This window comes from Merops nubicus, unplaced genomic scaffold (assembly GCF_000691845.1).
Source record: "Merops nubicus isolate BGI_N331 unplaced genomic scaffold, ASM69184v1 scaffold6891, whole genome shotgun sequence".
NCBI lineage: Eukaryota > Metazoa > Chordata > Aves > Coraciiformes > Meropidae > Merops > Merops nubicus.
In genome coordinates, this window is record NW_008590184.1 from 64,469 (window position 1) to 80,699 (window position 16,231).

Sequence of the window (16,231 nt, forward strand, 5' to 3'; positions counted from 1 at the left end):
AAGACCAGCAACTGACACAACACTTAGAAATACTTCTGTATTTTAAACGCGAAAAGCTTAGTAATTCAATTAACAGTTCAAAGAATACCTGGGGGGCAGGAAGATTTTAATCCATACATAAACACTAGACACAGGTAAGAAATTTAATACAGTTGTCTAACAGATAAAAGTTACAAATTGGCAGCAGTCCCATGGTGAAAATAACTGCCTGATGAAACTACGTAATTGGTTGTCCTTTCCTTCACAAGACAAAGCTTCTAACCAAGAACTAACATTTTCATAGCAATACACTTTGGTTCAAACAGAACTAGCTTCAGGGAAGTCTTATGAAATGCACAGGATACATGCAATGTTTTTTTCCAAGCCACAGAACCAGATCAAACCAAGAAAATCCCTATGAATACACCTATTGGCTGAGAAGGAATTAATTCTCAAACAGTTGGTATGACTAAACAAGGACAGAATCACTATATGGCCTATCCTCTATATTGCATCAACTCTTTCAGCTGATATCTTTTTTGGAGCAGTTTCAGTAGCAAGTATGAAGAGTTACCAGTGTTAACAAGCCTTTAAGGCTGTCAATAATTACAGATGTGTTTCAGAACAGGAATCTGGAACATGTCTGGCTACTTCTTAACCTGGAACCCTTTCTTTATCGCCTCTTTCATTCTCTAATCCAATTAGTCCATCAACATATTTCAGTTGATATAAATTTCTGCAACAGCCCTTTTCCGCTGAAGACTTGAAGTAAATGGATGTGGACCTCTCCAAATAGGTAACGTGAGGTTGCTGAAATTAATGGCAAATCTACTGTGAGAGTCACCACATATAGGCCACAACACCAAACAGAATTATTAAGTTCTGAAATATTTGGTTTTGTCCAGTAGATGTGCAACTTTTAGTGCAACAGCAAGCAAGCAGATTAAAATACTTGGAATCACTGCTGTACAAATTCAACTGCCTGACTACAAAAACTCAGTATTTAAGGTGAAGAACTCAAAGGGCAGAAGCTGTTTTCCAGAGCAGAAAATGTTTTCATTTCAGATCTGATAAAAACTTACAAGCATTACTGTAAAAGTTTATCAAAGAACAGAAAGGAAAATTACTCATTTATTAGGCAACGGTTACAAGAATCTCTTGAGTTTATACAACTGAATGTACCCCATTTACATGACGGTTTCCAGTTCACAGCTGCTCTAGGGTCATAAGCTACAGTCACACTTCATGACAAAAACAGAAGAGAAAGTGTGGTTAAACCCATTTCCAGTGAAGTGACCTGAGAATACTCACAGCTCTGCTATAAAACAGCTACAGACACCCAACCGCATTCAGCCGAAAGGCTTTGAAGCTGAGCACACTCCAGCCCTGCTGCAGTTTGCCGCGGGGGTTACAGCGAGGCGCTGCGGCAAAGAGCTGGGGTCAGCTCCCAGGGGAGCAGCAGTGCCACACCTCCCCTCCTGCAAAGCCAAGTCTGTAACCCATCTGGACACCACACCTCCAAGAGATGGAGCTGGACTTTCTCCAAGGAAAACACAACTTTTAGGAAATACAGCCTAGGAAGGACAGTTCAAAGACTGCAGCTGCCTGCAGCAAAGAATAGTCAAATTAGGTAAAAATGTTGCATGAACACAGGCAACAATTTGCCTGGAAAGACTGTATTGCAGGAAGTCTTTATGGATAGAGCACTACTTTATGAGATGGCCTAAATGACACCTCCTATTATTGCACTTCTGACAATATACCTTTTTCAAAAATGATTTAAATACATCGATTATATTTTTAACATAGTTTCCAAGTTGTTAAATAGAAATCTAGCATTTATTCCTACCTCACACATGTATTTTAAATGTACTCCCAACCTGTACTTATAACCCTAACAGAGAAAAGACCACTATCACAAGTAAACATTAAATAATTAACTCTTACCAAACAGATCCAACTGAGCTCTTTCACACTACTATTAGTAAATGTAATACTTGACATCATACACACTAGAGAGGAGTTATGGCACTCAGTCCAGGAAAAAAAAAAAAATTGCCCCCTGATGGTATTCAGGTTCAAGTGGATATTGGCATTTAAAAGGAGTATCTGCTGGAATTCCTTATAGATGTGATTTCCTCCCAGATACTTATCAAGTTTCAAGCATAGTCAGCATTATACATTTTCTTGTACCATGTGTGCTAGTACTCATCAATTTACTAGTGTAGGCTACTGAAGAAATTTAGTTGTCAGAATATCATGAGACCTTCACACTCATCTTAGTGTTTCATGATCACCTGGAAAATGCTCAAGACTTGTGTTTACTGGCACCTACAGTGATGTAGGAAGACAAAACCAGATATGATATTCTCTTCTGCAAAATGAAACCTAAAATGACTACCTATTTCTGCTCAAAATTCACTCACCTCTGAAGTAATCTTAGCAACTGTATGCTCTAAAAGTTCCAAAGCATCTGTTAAACTTAGAAAATCATAGTATTCCACTCAAAGAAGTGTCATTACTTAAGGAAATCATGGGAATGGAGATCAGCCTGTTACACAGCATTACCCTACACAGACTACGCAACCGAAAGACTATGCAGAAGCATTTGCATAAAGAATGCAACAAGTCAAGCACCTACCTAAGGTGTTCCCACAAAGTACATGTAGCTGAAATGAGAGCATGTCTCTGATCATACTTTTAGCTTACTCTCTTCTCTTCAAATATGACAACATATTTAGAAATGTCACAGACAAACCCCAAACATCAGTTCTTGGGAAAGAAAAATAAAAATATCTTTTGGTATACTTAACAGTCTTAAAATTAAAGTTATTTTAATATATTCATCAAAATTAAAAGCTAAAAAGTGTTATTTACCCACAGCAAAATCTCCTCCTAAACTACAGTAGGAAGCTTTCATTTGTCTAGGTGGTTTATGTTCAAATTAAATGCTACTTATGCAAACAAAGTTTCATTTTCCTGGCCATAGTGTACTGTTTATGTTCAGTGAAGAAAAACCCAAAAAAACTTTTTTCTTGTGAAGGTAGTCAAACACTGAAACAGACTTCCCAGTGAGGCCGTGAAATCTCCATCCTGGATGCCATTCAAAACCTGACTGGTGAGGGCCACAGGCAGCTTGCTCTAGATGACCCTCTTTTGAGCAGGGGGGTAGACTAGATCTCCTGAGGTTCCTTCCAACCTCAGTTATTCTATGATAAATTTATCAATCTTATTTAAAAAAAGATTGACTATGATGGCCTTTATACAGCCTGTTTATTTGGCAGAGACAGAGTGAACAAAGAGACTTAACTATGTTCCTTTAACCAGTTTTAGCAAAGAAATAATGGCTTCAAATGTATCATCTTTACCTCTTGGCCACTGCTTTGAAAACGTTGTCACTAACAGAATCAGCAGCTTGAAACCAGGCACCGAAGCTGTTAATTTGAGCTGTCAGTGAACCTCACAGAACAGTGAGCTGCTGAGTAAGATTAAAGAAGCCACCTACACGAGACACCTACAAACTCACATGCAGCGTAAGGCAGGCAGTTATCACATAACAGGTGAGTGCTTCAATAGAACTACAGTAAAAAAACAAGATTGAAAAGTAACAGTGTATTTCACTGTTGGCAGCATACCCCACAACATGAAGTGAACCTTCTATGGAAAACCTGACTCATTTCTAAATACATAGCATTGAGAACCTTGCAATTACACTTAAAGGTTTACCATGAACACATGCACATCAAAACAGTAAAATGCTTCTTTACAAGAAACTTTAACCTTTTCATCAAGCTGCCATAAAACGCCAGTATTGCATTCTGGCAAAAAAACAAACCCCCAAAAAACCACCAAAGAAAACCAAAGCAAAGCCATTTTGATAAGGCAAGTTATGCAGGATTTTTCAAAACCAAAACAGTAGCTGAAATAATTGCTGGATCTTGTTAACTTTTACCCCTTCTTGACACTGTCTGTACACAAATGAGCACAGCCATGGGAGGCATTGCAACGCTCAGAAAAATTTAAAAACACTGTAGTAATACAGGTTGAGGAAAATTTGATAGATCAAAAAGTATCTCCAAACTGATAATCAAAAAAGGCACAGAATTATAATTTTTTTTGGGTCAGCTTTTGCCCACTGCTAAGGTTCCTCCCAAAATACAGCACCTATGCAACAGCATCTATCCTGTGTGCTTTATGCCAAAATGCTGAGATTATTTTGTCTCTCTTTCTTGGGCAAAGAAAAGACTTGAACTGGAAACTGTCTTTATGCTACCACACACACTAGGAATCCATCACTGTGCTATCTCAATTCAAGTACTTTAAGTAACAAAAGCAGTAATAAGCTTTTTAAAAAATGTTATCAACCGAAATATATAAACTGATGCACATGTAAATGGGGAGCCTACCAAAGGCCTCAGCAAATGCAGAGTATTTGCTAGTGTATTTTTAATTATTAAAAGTAAAAGTTTAAGAAGAAAACAAACACAAACCAACTCAGATGACCTGAAGAAATGGAGGAGAAAAAGTTAAAACATCCCAAGGAAAAGGTTAAGCCCCAACCCCCTCCCCAAAACAACAGAAGAAAAAAAGGGAAAAACAGCTAACACCAATCCCACAACCCTGGATACTCAAAAAGTCCCTTCTCAAAAGCAAACAGTGTCTACTTGCTGTCAGGGTCAGATCCAAGGATCTCCATACTACATAGTATTACTTTAGCAAAGCTTCTCCCAAGACAACACTGGAAACATGATCATGTTTTGTGGGCACGGACACCAGTGCCACTGCTCTGGAACAGGTCTAACACCCGCCAAAGTGATCTGAAGGTGAAATAAGTCCATGCCTTTCTCACCAACCAGGAAAGAAAAGTCTGTAGGAGCCAACACATGAAACTCCACCTCAGGCACTGACTGTTCAAGACAGGATAGGAGAAAACGCAACAGGACATCAAGGACTTTTTACAGCCATTTCTAGTTTACTTCAGGTTTTGGAAAACTCAGTTCCAAACATTGAGATCCCAAACTACCTGCCACACTCCCTTTCCAGATACAGGCTCTTTTCTCCAGCAGTGGGGTAAGCCATGTGTTTAACTGACCCACTCCAACTGCCAGCTCTAGAAAAGCTTCTGCTTATTGATAAATGCTGAAGTATATGGAAAGCATTTTCCAGATGCTTTGTAAAAAAACCCAACATGAATTCATTGCTGTAATTACATATTGTGGTCCCCAAATAAATAAATACAGGCCTTAAAACCTTCTGTGAGAGGATCATAAGGCACTGAATACACTAAGGCACAGACCTGCCACCATTATGTGGAAACTGTATTTAAACTGAAGTATGTAACAACAGCACAGAGAGGAGTAGATACAATTGTAATCCTGTTAAGGTTTATAATATGCCATAAAGCAGCAAATGACTTTAAGAGTGTGATGTTCTATATCAACAGTGCAATTTTAATTTAATACAACTACTAAAAAACCCTGGTTTTGTAGTAGGTATTACATCATTAATTTTAGAATATTTTATTCATATTGACAGATAATTTTCAGGCTAATTGTTGTTATGTTTCATTTTTTTTTCCATCTTTTCTACATATAGACTCTTTTAACCATTTTTATCCAGCATCCCACACTGGAAGAAGGAAATAACCTTGGACACCATTACATATACAGAGACCATTACTTTCGCAATTAATCTGGCATTATGGACAAGTAAGAGAAATTACAATCATACATAACAGAGAGAAGTATTGATAACCTCTGGTCTAAACTACATGTTCCAAGAAAGGGATACCCTGTATTCTCTGTAAAAGCAAGTGCCTCAGAAATAACAAGAGTCATAAATAAAAAGACAGATGCAATGAACTGCACAGTACCTGTGCTTCAGTCCACTACATTTTATGAGAGCAATCAGAATTTCTCTAGACTAAAGGTGGTCCTTTTATTTTTTTTGGGGGGATGGGGGGGGGGGTGGGTGGTGTAGTGAGGAAGAGTAACATAATATTTGGAAAGAGTATTTCAATCAGATCAATCTTTTGTTCAGTGTGTTTTTAAAATAACTACTTCATTATCATAATATTTACAACTAATTGAAGAAACACTTTTTTTCAGTAGAAGCTGATGCATTATTTTATCTAATCTGCTGAAAAAGAGCCAATATTACAGTGAATACCTAACTCATTTGAAACAGGAAACAGAGGTAATTTTATATTACTAACCCTTTAGCATGTCAACAGGAACTAAATTCATTTTTTACCCAATAACTAATAATTGCATAATGTAATTAACGCTATCTTGTGCTGTTCATTCTTTTTGAGAAATACTGAAAGTTATGAGTTTGCATTAAGCTCATTTTGCTTAATTAACCAAGCCAAAACAGTACTAGTAGGAAGAGGACAGACTACAACTATTGAAGAACACGTTTTAAGAAGTATTTTCCCTGTACATTTTCTAAGATCTTTTAAATAATACAGAAATTCAACAAGTGGGAATTGTAATGACTCAGCTGTCAGTCTTCCACATCACTGGCCATGTAACTCCAGTGGAGCTACAAAGATAAAAACACTGGACTGGTATCTTCTCAGCTATTGTAGCCTAATGCTTATATTTACTTAGGAAAAGCCTGTCTGTCTCCTATAGCTTGTACAATTTTGTAAGTTCAGTCAATTGCTCTGATAGCAATCTTTCCACATTTGCAGATAAATGAGTTTATTCTCAAAACCTTTCACTGCTCTAAGCAGCATGGCTTGAACTTCATGCCAGAGGGAGTGTCCTCTGACACACTCAGTACTGCAGACAAATCTATTTTCTAAAAATAAATTTTAAATAATAATTTGAAATACAATTTAAGGTTTCATTTGGATTTTATCCATTAAGCATGCTGCACAGCAGCTCTGATATCACAGAACTTTTGCTTGGCTTGATTAATTTCAGCGTTTTCCCTTCACTCAGATAATATTCTTAGTGGACTTGATGCACAAAAAGGTCTCAGAGATATGGGACATAATCCTGTAACATCTACTAAGGGAACCCAGGCAAACAGTTTTTTTAGTTGGAGTAAGATCAACAAGCACTTAAACATAGAGAATAAAAAAAATAGCATTGGAAGCATCAAGCATTTTTTCCTTCTTTTGTAAGAAAAAGAGCCTGTGAAAATTAAGCCCTAGCAAATATACACACTCTACTTAAGCAATCACATGTCCCCTAAAGCTGTGAAGGGTATGTGCAAGTTCTCAGAAAACTGCCTGAGCACAGGTTAACTACCTACCAGCTAACAGCAATCTGCCAAACTCTTCTAGGTCATGATTACAAGAAATGGAACTTATACTATTTATATTATTATGCACTATCTTTTCAATTCCAGCCTAAAACCATACCTCTACAGATTTTAAACCTTTATACAAAATAGTAAATGTCTCACACTATAGTAAGATTAAAACATGACAAGTCACTGTTTCTTAAACAGTGTCAGTGCTGGAGACAGCAGAACTACGGCTTTATGATTCAGACTAGAGTTCCTCTAAAAGTTGTACTGTTTAGTAACACATATAGTCATCTAGAGATGTAGATTTTGATGTTAAACAGAGGTATACTGAATTTGCAAACAGTATAATTCATAATTCTATTGCTTCCAACTTCTACGTTTCTTCAGGATGGAGAGTGCAGTACTATTCTATGATACTGCAAAAAGAAAGTATTCTGCCTTTATTTCATAGTAAGTACTGCTCAATATCACACGATCATTCTACACATTACAGTCTGATTCCCCCTGACAATAGCTCAACATCCTGTTCAACTATGGGGGCAAAAGCTTCCATACAACAGCTTTAAAATGGCAGAAGAGAGGTGAAGAAAAAACTCCAGGGGAAGGGGACCCATGAGGAAAATAGCACAGTGAAGCTGTTCTAGTAATTACCTTCAGTCTCTTAAAGTTCATGAATGGTTTAAGTGCATTTTGAATAGGTAGAAGTAGAATAGACAAAAACCCTCCTAGGACCAGTTCTTTTAGAAATCTTACATACCAGGAAACCAGATGAAGAACTCCAAATCCTCTATGTGCTAATATTGAAACTCTGGAGTGCTTCTTAACAGTCTCTTTATAAAACAAAAACCATGAGAAGTTTTGCAAATCCAGTAGAAGAGAGACAATACAATAATCATAGGTAATTATTTGAGGTTTTAAAGTTTTTTTTTAAAAAGCCATGAATTTTTCCAGTCATAGACTATTTTGGAAATTGAGGGACTACTTACTCAAGTCAAGAACATCATCTGTCTTTATCAGATCCTCCTCCCTTGTGAGTGGTAACTGAGTTTCTGGCTCATCTTGCAAGTGCAGTGATAGTGAACGGAGCATAAAGAAAACTCTGATTGCCTTAAGAAATTAAAAAAAAAATTAAATTACAACTGCATTCAATACTACATATTTTAATGAAATCTTAAAACTGAATACTCGCTTTTATATCTCCTGAATTTATTGCCATGCAGTAGATCTACTTCTGAAATAGAGAAAGTAACATGTAATTTCAAAGTTAGTTAAAACCAATATGGAAGAAGCTGAAGCATGCTATTTATTTTCAATGAAATACAAGCAGCAGAGCTTTTATCCCAGTGGCATGATTACACAGGCTGACTGAAAGGCAAATGATTAAAGGAGCTGTTTAAGCAAAACCAACAATCTTGGACTTTTTTTTTTTTAAATCATTATTTTAAGACTGATTGTATTTAGAATAACAGTGCACTAGAGATAACTGCACAACCAACCTCCAGAGACTCTTGACATTTGAACTTGGCAGAGTAATAACATTTCTGGTTGAATCTAGCTAAGATGTCTACAAGTTTGATAGAAAACAGTGGGGATTTTTGAGTTTTGATTTGCTTTGTTCTTCAAAAGTAACCACATGGCATTCTTAGAGAACTTCCTCTATATTCTCAGGTCTACATCAGGGCAAAGCATCCTGAAAGCTGCACCAGTCCTAAGGAACTTTCAACAGCTGCTTTGTGAAATTAATATTCTTGTTTTGATTTAGAAATTAATGGCATGAGGCATGCAACAACTAAAGTGCCAAAGAACAATCATAATTTTATTAGCCACATTTTGAAGGGCACCACTTACAATCCTCCTCCACTACAAGAACTGCAGAGTATAGCCAATATCCAGTCTCCAGTAGAGCCAATGAAAAATCATTTTTTATTACTTCCTGTGGGATTTTTTTTGTTGTTGCTTTAAACCATTTCCTACATAGTAATTCTGTAGCATACTGTAAGCTAACTGTTGCCTTACAATAAAAGCATTGAATTAATGAAACAGCTGCAGTGCCCAGAACTCCCAGATTCCAGGAAGTATCTGGAAAAACAAATCTAAATTGCTTTAGGACTACAGAAATCAGAAGGGAGAGATGCAACCAACATGTAATAACTGGGCTATCATCATAAGAGTGTCTGATTCTGGGCAGAAGGTTTGATCAAGCAGTAGTAGCTGATTTCAGAAAGCAGCCCAACAACTTCTGGTCATTTTAAGTCAGAGGGGTTGCCTGGCTGGATTTTGGAGATATGTCTCAAGTTACCAAAGGCACATCTGATTTCTGAGAGTTCCTCCTAAGGCTGTTAAGAGGAAAAGAACTGCCACTTAAAGGGACTTTCTACAGTAAAAGAAGAAGTGAGAGCCTAAAAGTTCTAATCTCTAACAGCTGAGAACTCATGATACACTCAAAGGATGGGATTTCTTCCCTTGCCAATGAAATAAAACTTGGGAATTTTTTTTTTTAAAATTATGCCATGGGATGTCTAGAATTCATCCATTATTCATTTTAAACTGTCAGCAAAAAGGACCTCCAGCAGGTTAAGTGGCAGCAGCAGTGTCACAGGGATACACTCGACTTTAGCAGGGTATTGTTAAATGGCAATTCATCTGAAGAGAGAGAGCCTAGCTGGAAGAAAGTGGCATAGGAATTTTAAGAAATTCTAAAGCTTCTAGAACAGCCTGATCAGGGGAAGGAGGACCAACAAGGAAGCATTCTAGGAGATCTTGGTAATGAGAAAAACCTTTCCATCTCAGAGAAGTTACAGGAATATTTGTATTGATTTTTGAATTTCCACCAACAGTTGCTAAGCTATTCTTTATTTAGCACATGAAAAACCATGGAGCAGTTTCCATTAACCCACACTTCTAAGTATCATTCTGTTAAATGCCTCAGAGACAATTCTAGGAAGCATTTCTACTTTCTAAGAACAGTACTTTTCAAAATAATTCACTGAACTTTATCAAAATTAACTTCTTGTGGTAACAAAAGTTGAGTGGCTTATAACAAGTAATGAAAACAAATTTTCAGGAGATACCTGGAAATGTGTTTTTTTCTTCAAGAGTACTTGAATATACTTATATAAACGCAAAGCTATCCAAAGAATAGCACTTTTCAAACAATAGTGTCATGCAGTAATAAGACTTTAAGACTTGCTGGCACTGCAAAGCTTACAGGACACTGCCAGTGAAGGGCAAAGATCCCAAGAATGCTAATAATGATGCTGTTACTCAGGTGAGTATGACCTCTACAGGTTGTGTCAGTCATAAAAAAAATAGACATTTTGCTGCTTTTCTCCTCAGTCTCAAGATTTCTCTTACGAATTACTTCACTAAGATGAACACTGAGTCAAATTCTATGTCTAGAAACAAGTAATATGAAGCCAGTCAGCCTTGCAATGGAGATTCTTACTACAGGAATATAAAGACAGACAGACTGAGATATCATATCATAAAGGAAACTGACAAAATATTAATGAGTGTCATCAAAATGTCTTTTTATGCAGATACCTCCATTGTCTGAAAAAGTGAAGATGCCATTCAGGAACATACCGAAATGAACAGACACAAGAAATCATAAAGAGTTTCTCCACTAGGACAGGTATATAGTCTATACTCTACATGTAGGTGTATCTTTAGGATTTTATGGATGAAGCTTCCGTTCAAGCAGTTTTCAAGGAAAAACATTCCACCTTTCTAGAATTTTTTAAAGACTTTGGTACCATTTTGTCATGAATGAAAGTAAGAAAAACAGTCATACTCACTCGTCGTGTTCTTTCCACATCTCCACATGGCAACCTTTTCACAAAGTCAATACCAGTCAGTGGTGTCCCCGTTGGAGGCAACAAGATTGAAGCATCCATCATCAAGTACTCTACATTCATGGGTTTAATCTATAAAAATATTTTAACATTGATTACTATACAGAACTACAAGCACCTGCAAATATTTTCAAATATAACATGTTTGCATATTTTAAGAGGAAGGAATTGTTACAGAGTTCTGAGAATTTTTAATACCATTTGACTTATTTCAAGCTCCTTACATGCAATCTCTATTTTATATTTGCTCATCATTCCCTAACTGTTGAAGTTCCCATACTAAAAAACAACACAGGATAAAACTCCAGAAGATTACAGAAGAAAGGTTATTTCATAAGTACTAAAAACCAAAGTCTGTCAAGTTTGATTTTAAGTTTTGACCCAAATTTGTAGTTACTTCAATCACAAGAAAAGTTTCCCATGTATTCTTCTCTCAAAAAAGAACTCTCTAGTCTCTAACTAATGCAATAACTTTCACACTAGACAATTCCCTTAAATCTTGCCACTGACAGAGTCTCTCCCTTACATGGTTGCTTATTTTCATGAATAAATGATGTCTGAAGCATCTATCCTTCTGTACCTTTAGGCAATTCCATCTGAGTTCTATTATAAACACATGCACTGGAGACAGGAGCTTCTTTTTGCCAGAAAGACAGCTGGAATGGCTAAAACATATAAAAGCCCTTCCCACAGCTTGTACCATATTCTGCATATAAAAATGCAGTCACATGGGCATTCCAAACTAGCCAAATGTAACTAGAAGCATTCCTGACCACTTTGCCATGGTCCGATACCATAAAAGAAGCAGACTCAAACAATGTCCAGAACCTTCACAGTGCAATCTTGAATGGCTGCCTTGCACACATACAAACCTAGAAGTAGCCTTTACCCATTTTTTCTGTTCTCAGAACAATTATCTTCAGCATCTGAAACACTGCCTTAACAAATTCAATTAACGTGTAGAAAGATACAGAAATCTACACAGACAATGAGAACGAATGAGAACATGGCACTAAAATCTCTCATAAGTAAATACTTCAAATGCTATTCATACGAGTGTACACTGGTTTAAACAGCATTTTACATCATAAAGGAGAAGAATGTTAAAAAAGGAAACATCGCTCAAAGGAAAAATACTAAGGACTACAGTGCCCAATTTACTTGCTCCTCGGAACTTGTTCTTATATATTATTAATGAAGACCCAACCTTTTCCTTTCTTTGTCATTCAGACAGAGCAAGTATACTTCTGCCTCCCAGAAGCTCTATACCATGCTATTTACACAACTCATCTGACAAGACATCAGTTTTACTGTAATCTGCTGGCTAGGCAAATAAATATGCTTTAAGAAAAACAAAGTTCAAGTTTCAGGGTGTAGCTCTGTCTTTTCTGGTAAATAAATAAAAAAAAAGCAGTCTCAGAAATAGAGATACAACAGAAAAACCTACACTGATACTAGCATTTTTATGTTGCTAGTTCAGTATCAGTGTCACTTTTCAAACTAAAAGTACCACAATACTTCAGTAGTAAGAAATTAAATGTTTCACTGAATATTTCTATTATTTAACCTGGTAAGATACGTGCAAGATGCTTCCCATATTAGAAGACTTCTTGCAACACATCAACTTATTCAAAAAGACAGCTAGTTACTGCTCATTAAATCCCTGTACCACTGTGGAAAAAAAACCTGCAGCTGACTACCCAGAATATTCTTAGATTTCTAACCTAAGAATTGAACCAGATAATTAGTTTTAAAACACGTTTACAGGTTAAATATTAACTGCTTGAGGTTAATTTTACTCATTTATTAAAACTTTCACAGCTTGTATCATGGCACAGGCAGCACCTCTCCTGGATGAGACAAAGGCCCCAGCATTTGCTCACTAGAACCCTGTTCTTGACTGGTAACTGAAGTGGTATCACTCAAAACTGGACCCTTGCTGGGTTTCAGAAAGATAAGAGGAAGATTTTCACATTGTTTAGTAACTAGGAAAAAAAAAAATCCAATACCTAGTTTCCCAAGATAAAGTAATTTTTGCATACTCACTTTCAAAAAGTAATGGGCTTTTATTTAATAAAGAGCTGTGAATTTGCACAACTTCTGTCAGTGTAAACACAACTCCTTGGAGACAAAAAAAAAGCCAAGCCACATTTTGTTATTATACTTCCAGAAATAAAGACATCAGCATTCTCAGTAGCTATCAGTGAGTCCTTGTCCTTGTCCCTGTGTGGTGTCTGAGTCTGAGGACGTGGCAGGGCAGAAGGGGTGTAACTTACTGTCATGCTCCGGTATTCATCTTCAAACATATCCAGAAAAATTTCTTCTCCCTTTCAAAACAAAGGAAATGGACAGATCATGAATCGGTACAGCCATGGAGCCTGGCTTGTTTGGGCTTGTTCAGTCACGAGCTGGGTGTTCCTGTCCAGCAGGGCTGCAGGGCCCCTGTGAGGGGAGACTGGCACGGCTGGTCCCAGCCACAGGGCACGGCTGAGCCCCCCAGCAGCTCTGACAGCACCTCTGGAAAACACCTTCAAGAAAAGGCGGCAGATTCCCCTGCAGCCCGTGAGGGGACGGCGGTGGAGCAGGTGGAGATCCCTGAGGAACCGCGGCCTGCGGGAGACTCGCAGCGACACGGATTATTTTTCCTGAAGGATGGCAGCCCACAGAAAGGGCCTACCCTAGGGCAGGGGAAAAGTGTGAGGAGGAAGAAGCAGCAGAGATTAACTGTTATGGACCAACCCTCAGCCCCCATTTTCCATTCTCTCTGCACCACTTGGCAAAGGAAAAGGTGGAAGAGGCAGGAATGAAGGAGCGAAGATGAACCTGGCAGAAGGGAGGGGAACAGGGAAGGTGCTGATTTAATTTGTCTGTTTCTCACTATCTGAATTTATTTTAATTTTCAATAACTAATTTTTGCCAAGTTGGGTCTGTTTTGCCCGTGATGGTAGTTGTTACATGATTTCCCTGTCTTTATCTTGACCATGTGATTTTTTTCATCTTATATTGCCCCTCCATCCTGTTAGAAGGGGGACTTAGAGAATGGCTGGTGGGCATCTGTCAGCCAGCCAAGGTCAACCCACAAGTTATTTTTTTCTAACCCATACTGAGAAAACATTCTTCAAGAGAATTATAACAAAAAGAGCAAGAGATTTTTGACACTATAATCTGTTATGGATTTAATGCTCCAAGTGAAGTTAATGCCTAGGGCTAAAGATTTTATTTCTGTCATTGTTTACAATTAAAAATAAAAAAAAGGCAAAAAGCTGCAGAGGTCTCCAAGGAGAAAAAAAGATTAAGTAAAATTTGAGATTATCATTTCAGGTAAGATAAAAGGTAATGCCAAAAAGAAACACATTTCATATTGGTGCCAATGAAAAAATCCCAGACACGTTCCAGCAGCGTGGCTCTGTTCCATGAAATACGTAGCTGTTGCAACAAAAGCACAACTGCCAATTTGACCTCCGGCACAAACACTGGGAGGCTTCTAACAGCCTTTCTGTGATGTATGTCAGCGTGGTAGAGGAAGGGCAGGAAATGAGAGGAATCCTCCAACAAAACACTTCCTTCTCTGTCAGAAATACGGAGTTCCCATCTTAAAAAAGTGCTGCCTTGAGCACCAACGTAGAGACTGGGCTGCAGACTCATTTCTAATTCCCCATTATGTAGAGGATTTGTCTTACACCAATTTGCACATATACCTTGTAGAAACGACGGAGGAGATGAACACTTTCTTCCCTTGCACCCTAGAAAAGATAAATAACTGTGTTTCAGGGAGTAAAATGCACCATTTACTCAAAAATCACATTTAAAAAAAAAACAAAACACCCAAAAACTCATACAGAAGAGTCTATCCATATCCCTATAGTCATAGCCTTCAGCCCAGAATTTGATAGAACACAGCTCTTGCACTTATGAAAATACAGCTCATGTGAAATTGTTAGTTTCAAAAGCACTTTTCTTTACATCGTTCAGAGGGGTGGCATACATATTTCAGAGAGAAAATAAAGCACAACCCTGCTTGAAAAGAGTTTAAATAGCAGGGTAATAGCAAAGCTGCAAGCCAAACATGCAGTATTGATTCTTTACATTCACTGCACAGAGACAACAATGGAAAGATGTTCTACAAGCTCAATTTCATATTGATGCTTACTGCAATCAGAAATGAAACAAATATACTCAAATATACCACAAGACTCAAAGAAAAGTAATGCTGTGACTAGTAATCTAAAAGAAAACACTTACCTCAAGGCAAGCAAGGTGAACGTCTTTTATGATGCTGCCATTTTTAGCAAACACAAGCTGCTTCAGCAACAGGCAACCAAGTTCTAAAGTTGCCAAACGGATTTTTCCATCTATGAAAATAAAATGTCATTATACAAAATAGTAGCAGTTTAACTACACTGTTTTTCTCATTACCTGACGTTCCTGAACTTTTCTAATGTTCTTTGCAATTGTCATAAACCTTGCACCCTATCTGATAAGGCTGAGTGCTGATGCTGCCTTACAATGCTGACAGGTACTAAAAAAACCCAAATGAACCAAAAACAAAACAAAAAAAACCACCCTGGAAGAGTAATTTAAAGCTGAAGAAAAATGTAAAGCAGAACCATACAATAAGTAGGCAATAAAGATTAATACTACTAGAAAAGTAGTCAAAAACAATGCCTTTATCAATCTGAAGCACAGGCTGAATTGCACTAAAATGGATAAAGTTACAAGATGAAAGGAAGTTATGTACATAGCATACTAATAAGGAATATTATTTTCTTAAAGTCCAAGGGATTCAGATACAGCCTGGATGTGAGAATCTAAAGAAGTCAGAGTGAAAGAATGGACTGAGATTTTAAACTTATAGTTTTAAAAGGCTTAAAAAGAAAGGTAAGAAATGTATAGTCTGAGCTACTAAGACAATGTACCCAAGAGACAGATATCTTAGCTTTCAACCCCAATTTCCATCTATTACTTAACAATTTAGCACTATATTGGCAGAAACTAAAGACACAAAGGTCAGTACCCCCAGAAAGTAGAAGAAAATATTCTACACAGAATTTAGCAACCTTAATAAAATCCCACTATTTTCACCCTTCCCCAGAAATGCTTTTGTTTAAAAAAATGCATTTCTTCATCTTGCACTCTTT

General features: G+C 37.3%; 1 protein-coding gene across 1 annotated transcript in view; it reads right to left on the reverse strand.

Moving 5' to 3' along the window:
- The window catches only part of CLEC16A (C-type lectin domain family 16, member A), a gene marked incomplete at its 3' end in the record, with an annotated part of 64,664 nt that overhangs the window by 21,343 nt on the left and 27,090 nt on the right, over window positions 1-16,231 (reverse strand). The window contains exons 14-18 of the mRNA XM_008949833.1: window positions 15,336-15,445; window positions 14,792-14,836; window positions 13,370-13,420; window positions 11,037-11,165; window positions 8,226-8,346 (exon numbers count right to left, since the gene is read on the reverse strand). Of these exons, the coding sequence (XP_008948081.1) occupies window positions 8,226-8,346; window positions 11,037-11,165; window positions 13,370-13,420; window positions 14,792-14,836; window positions 15,336-15,445 (456 nt within the window). The remainder of the gene's footprint in view (window positions 1-8,225; window positions 8,347-11,036; window positions 11,166-13,369; window positions 13,421-14,791; window positions 14,837-15,335; window positions 15,446-16,231) is intronic.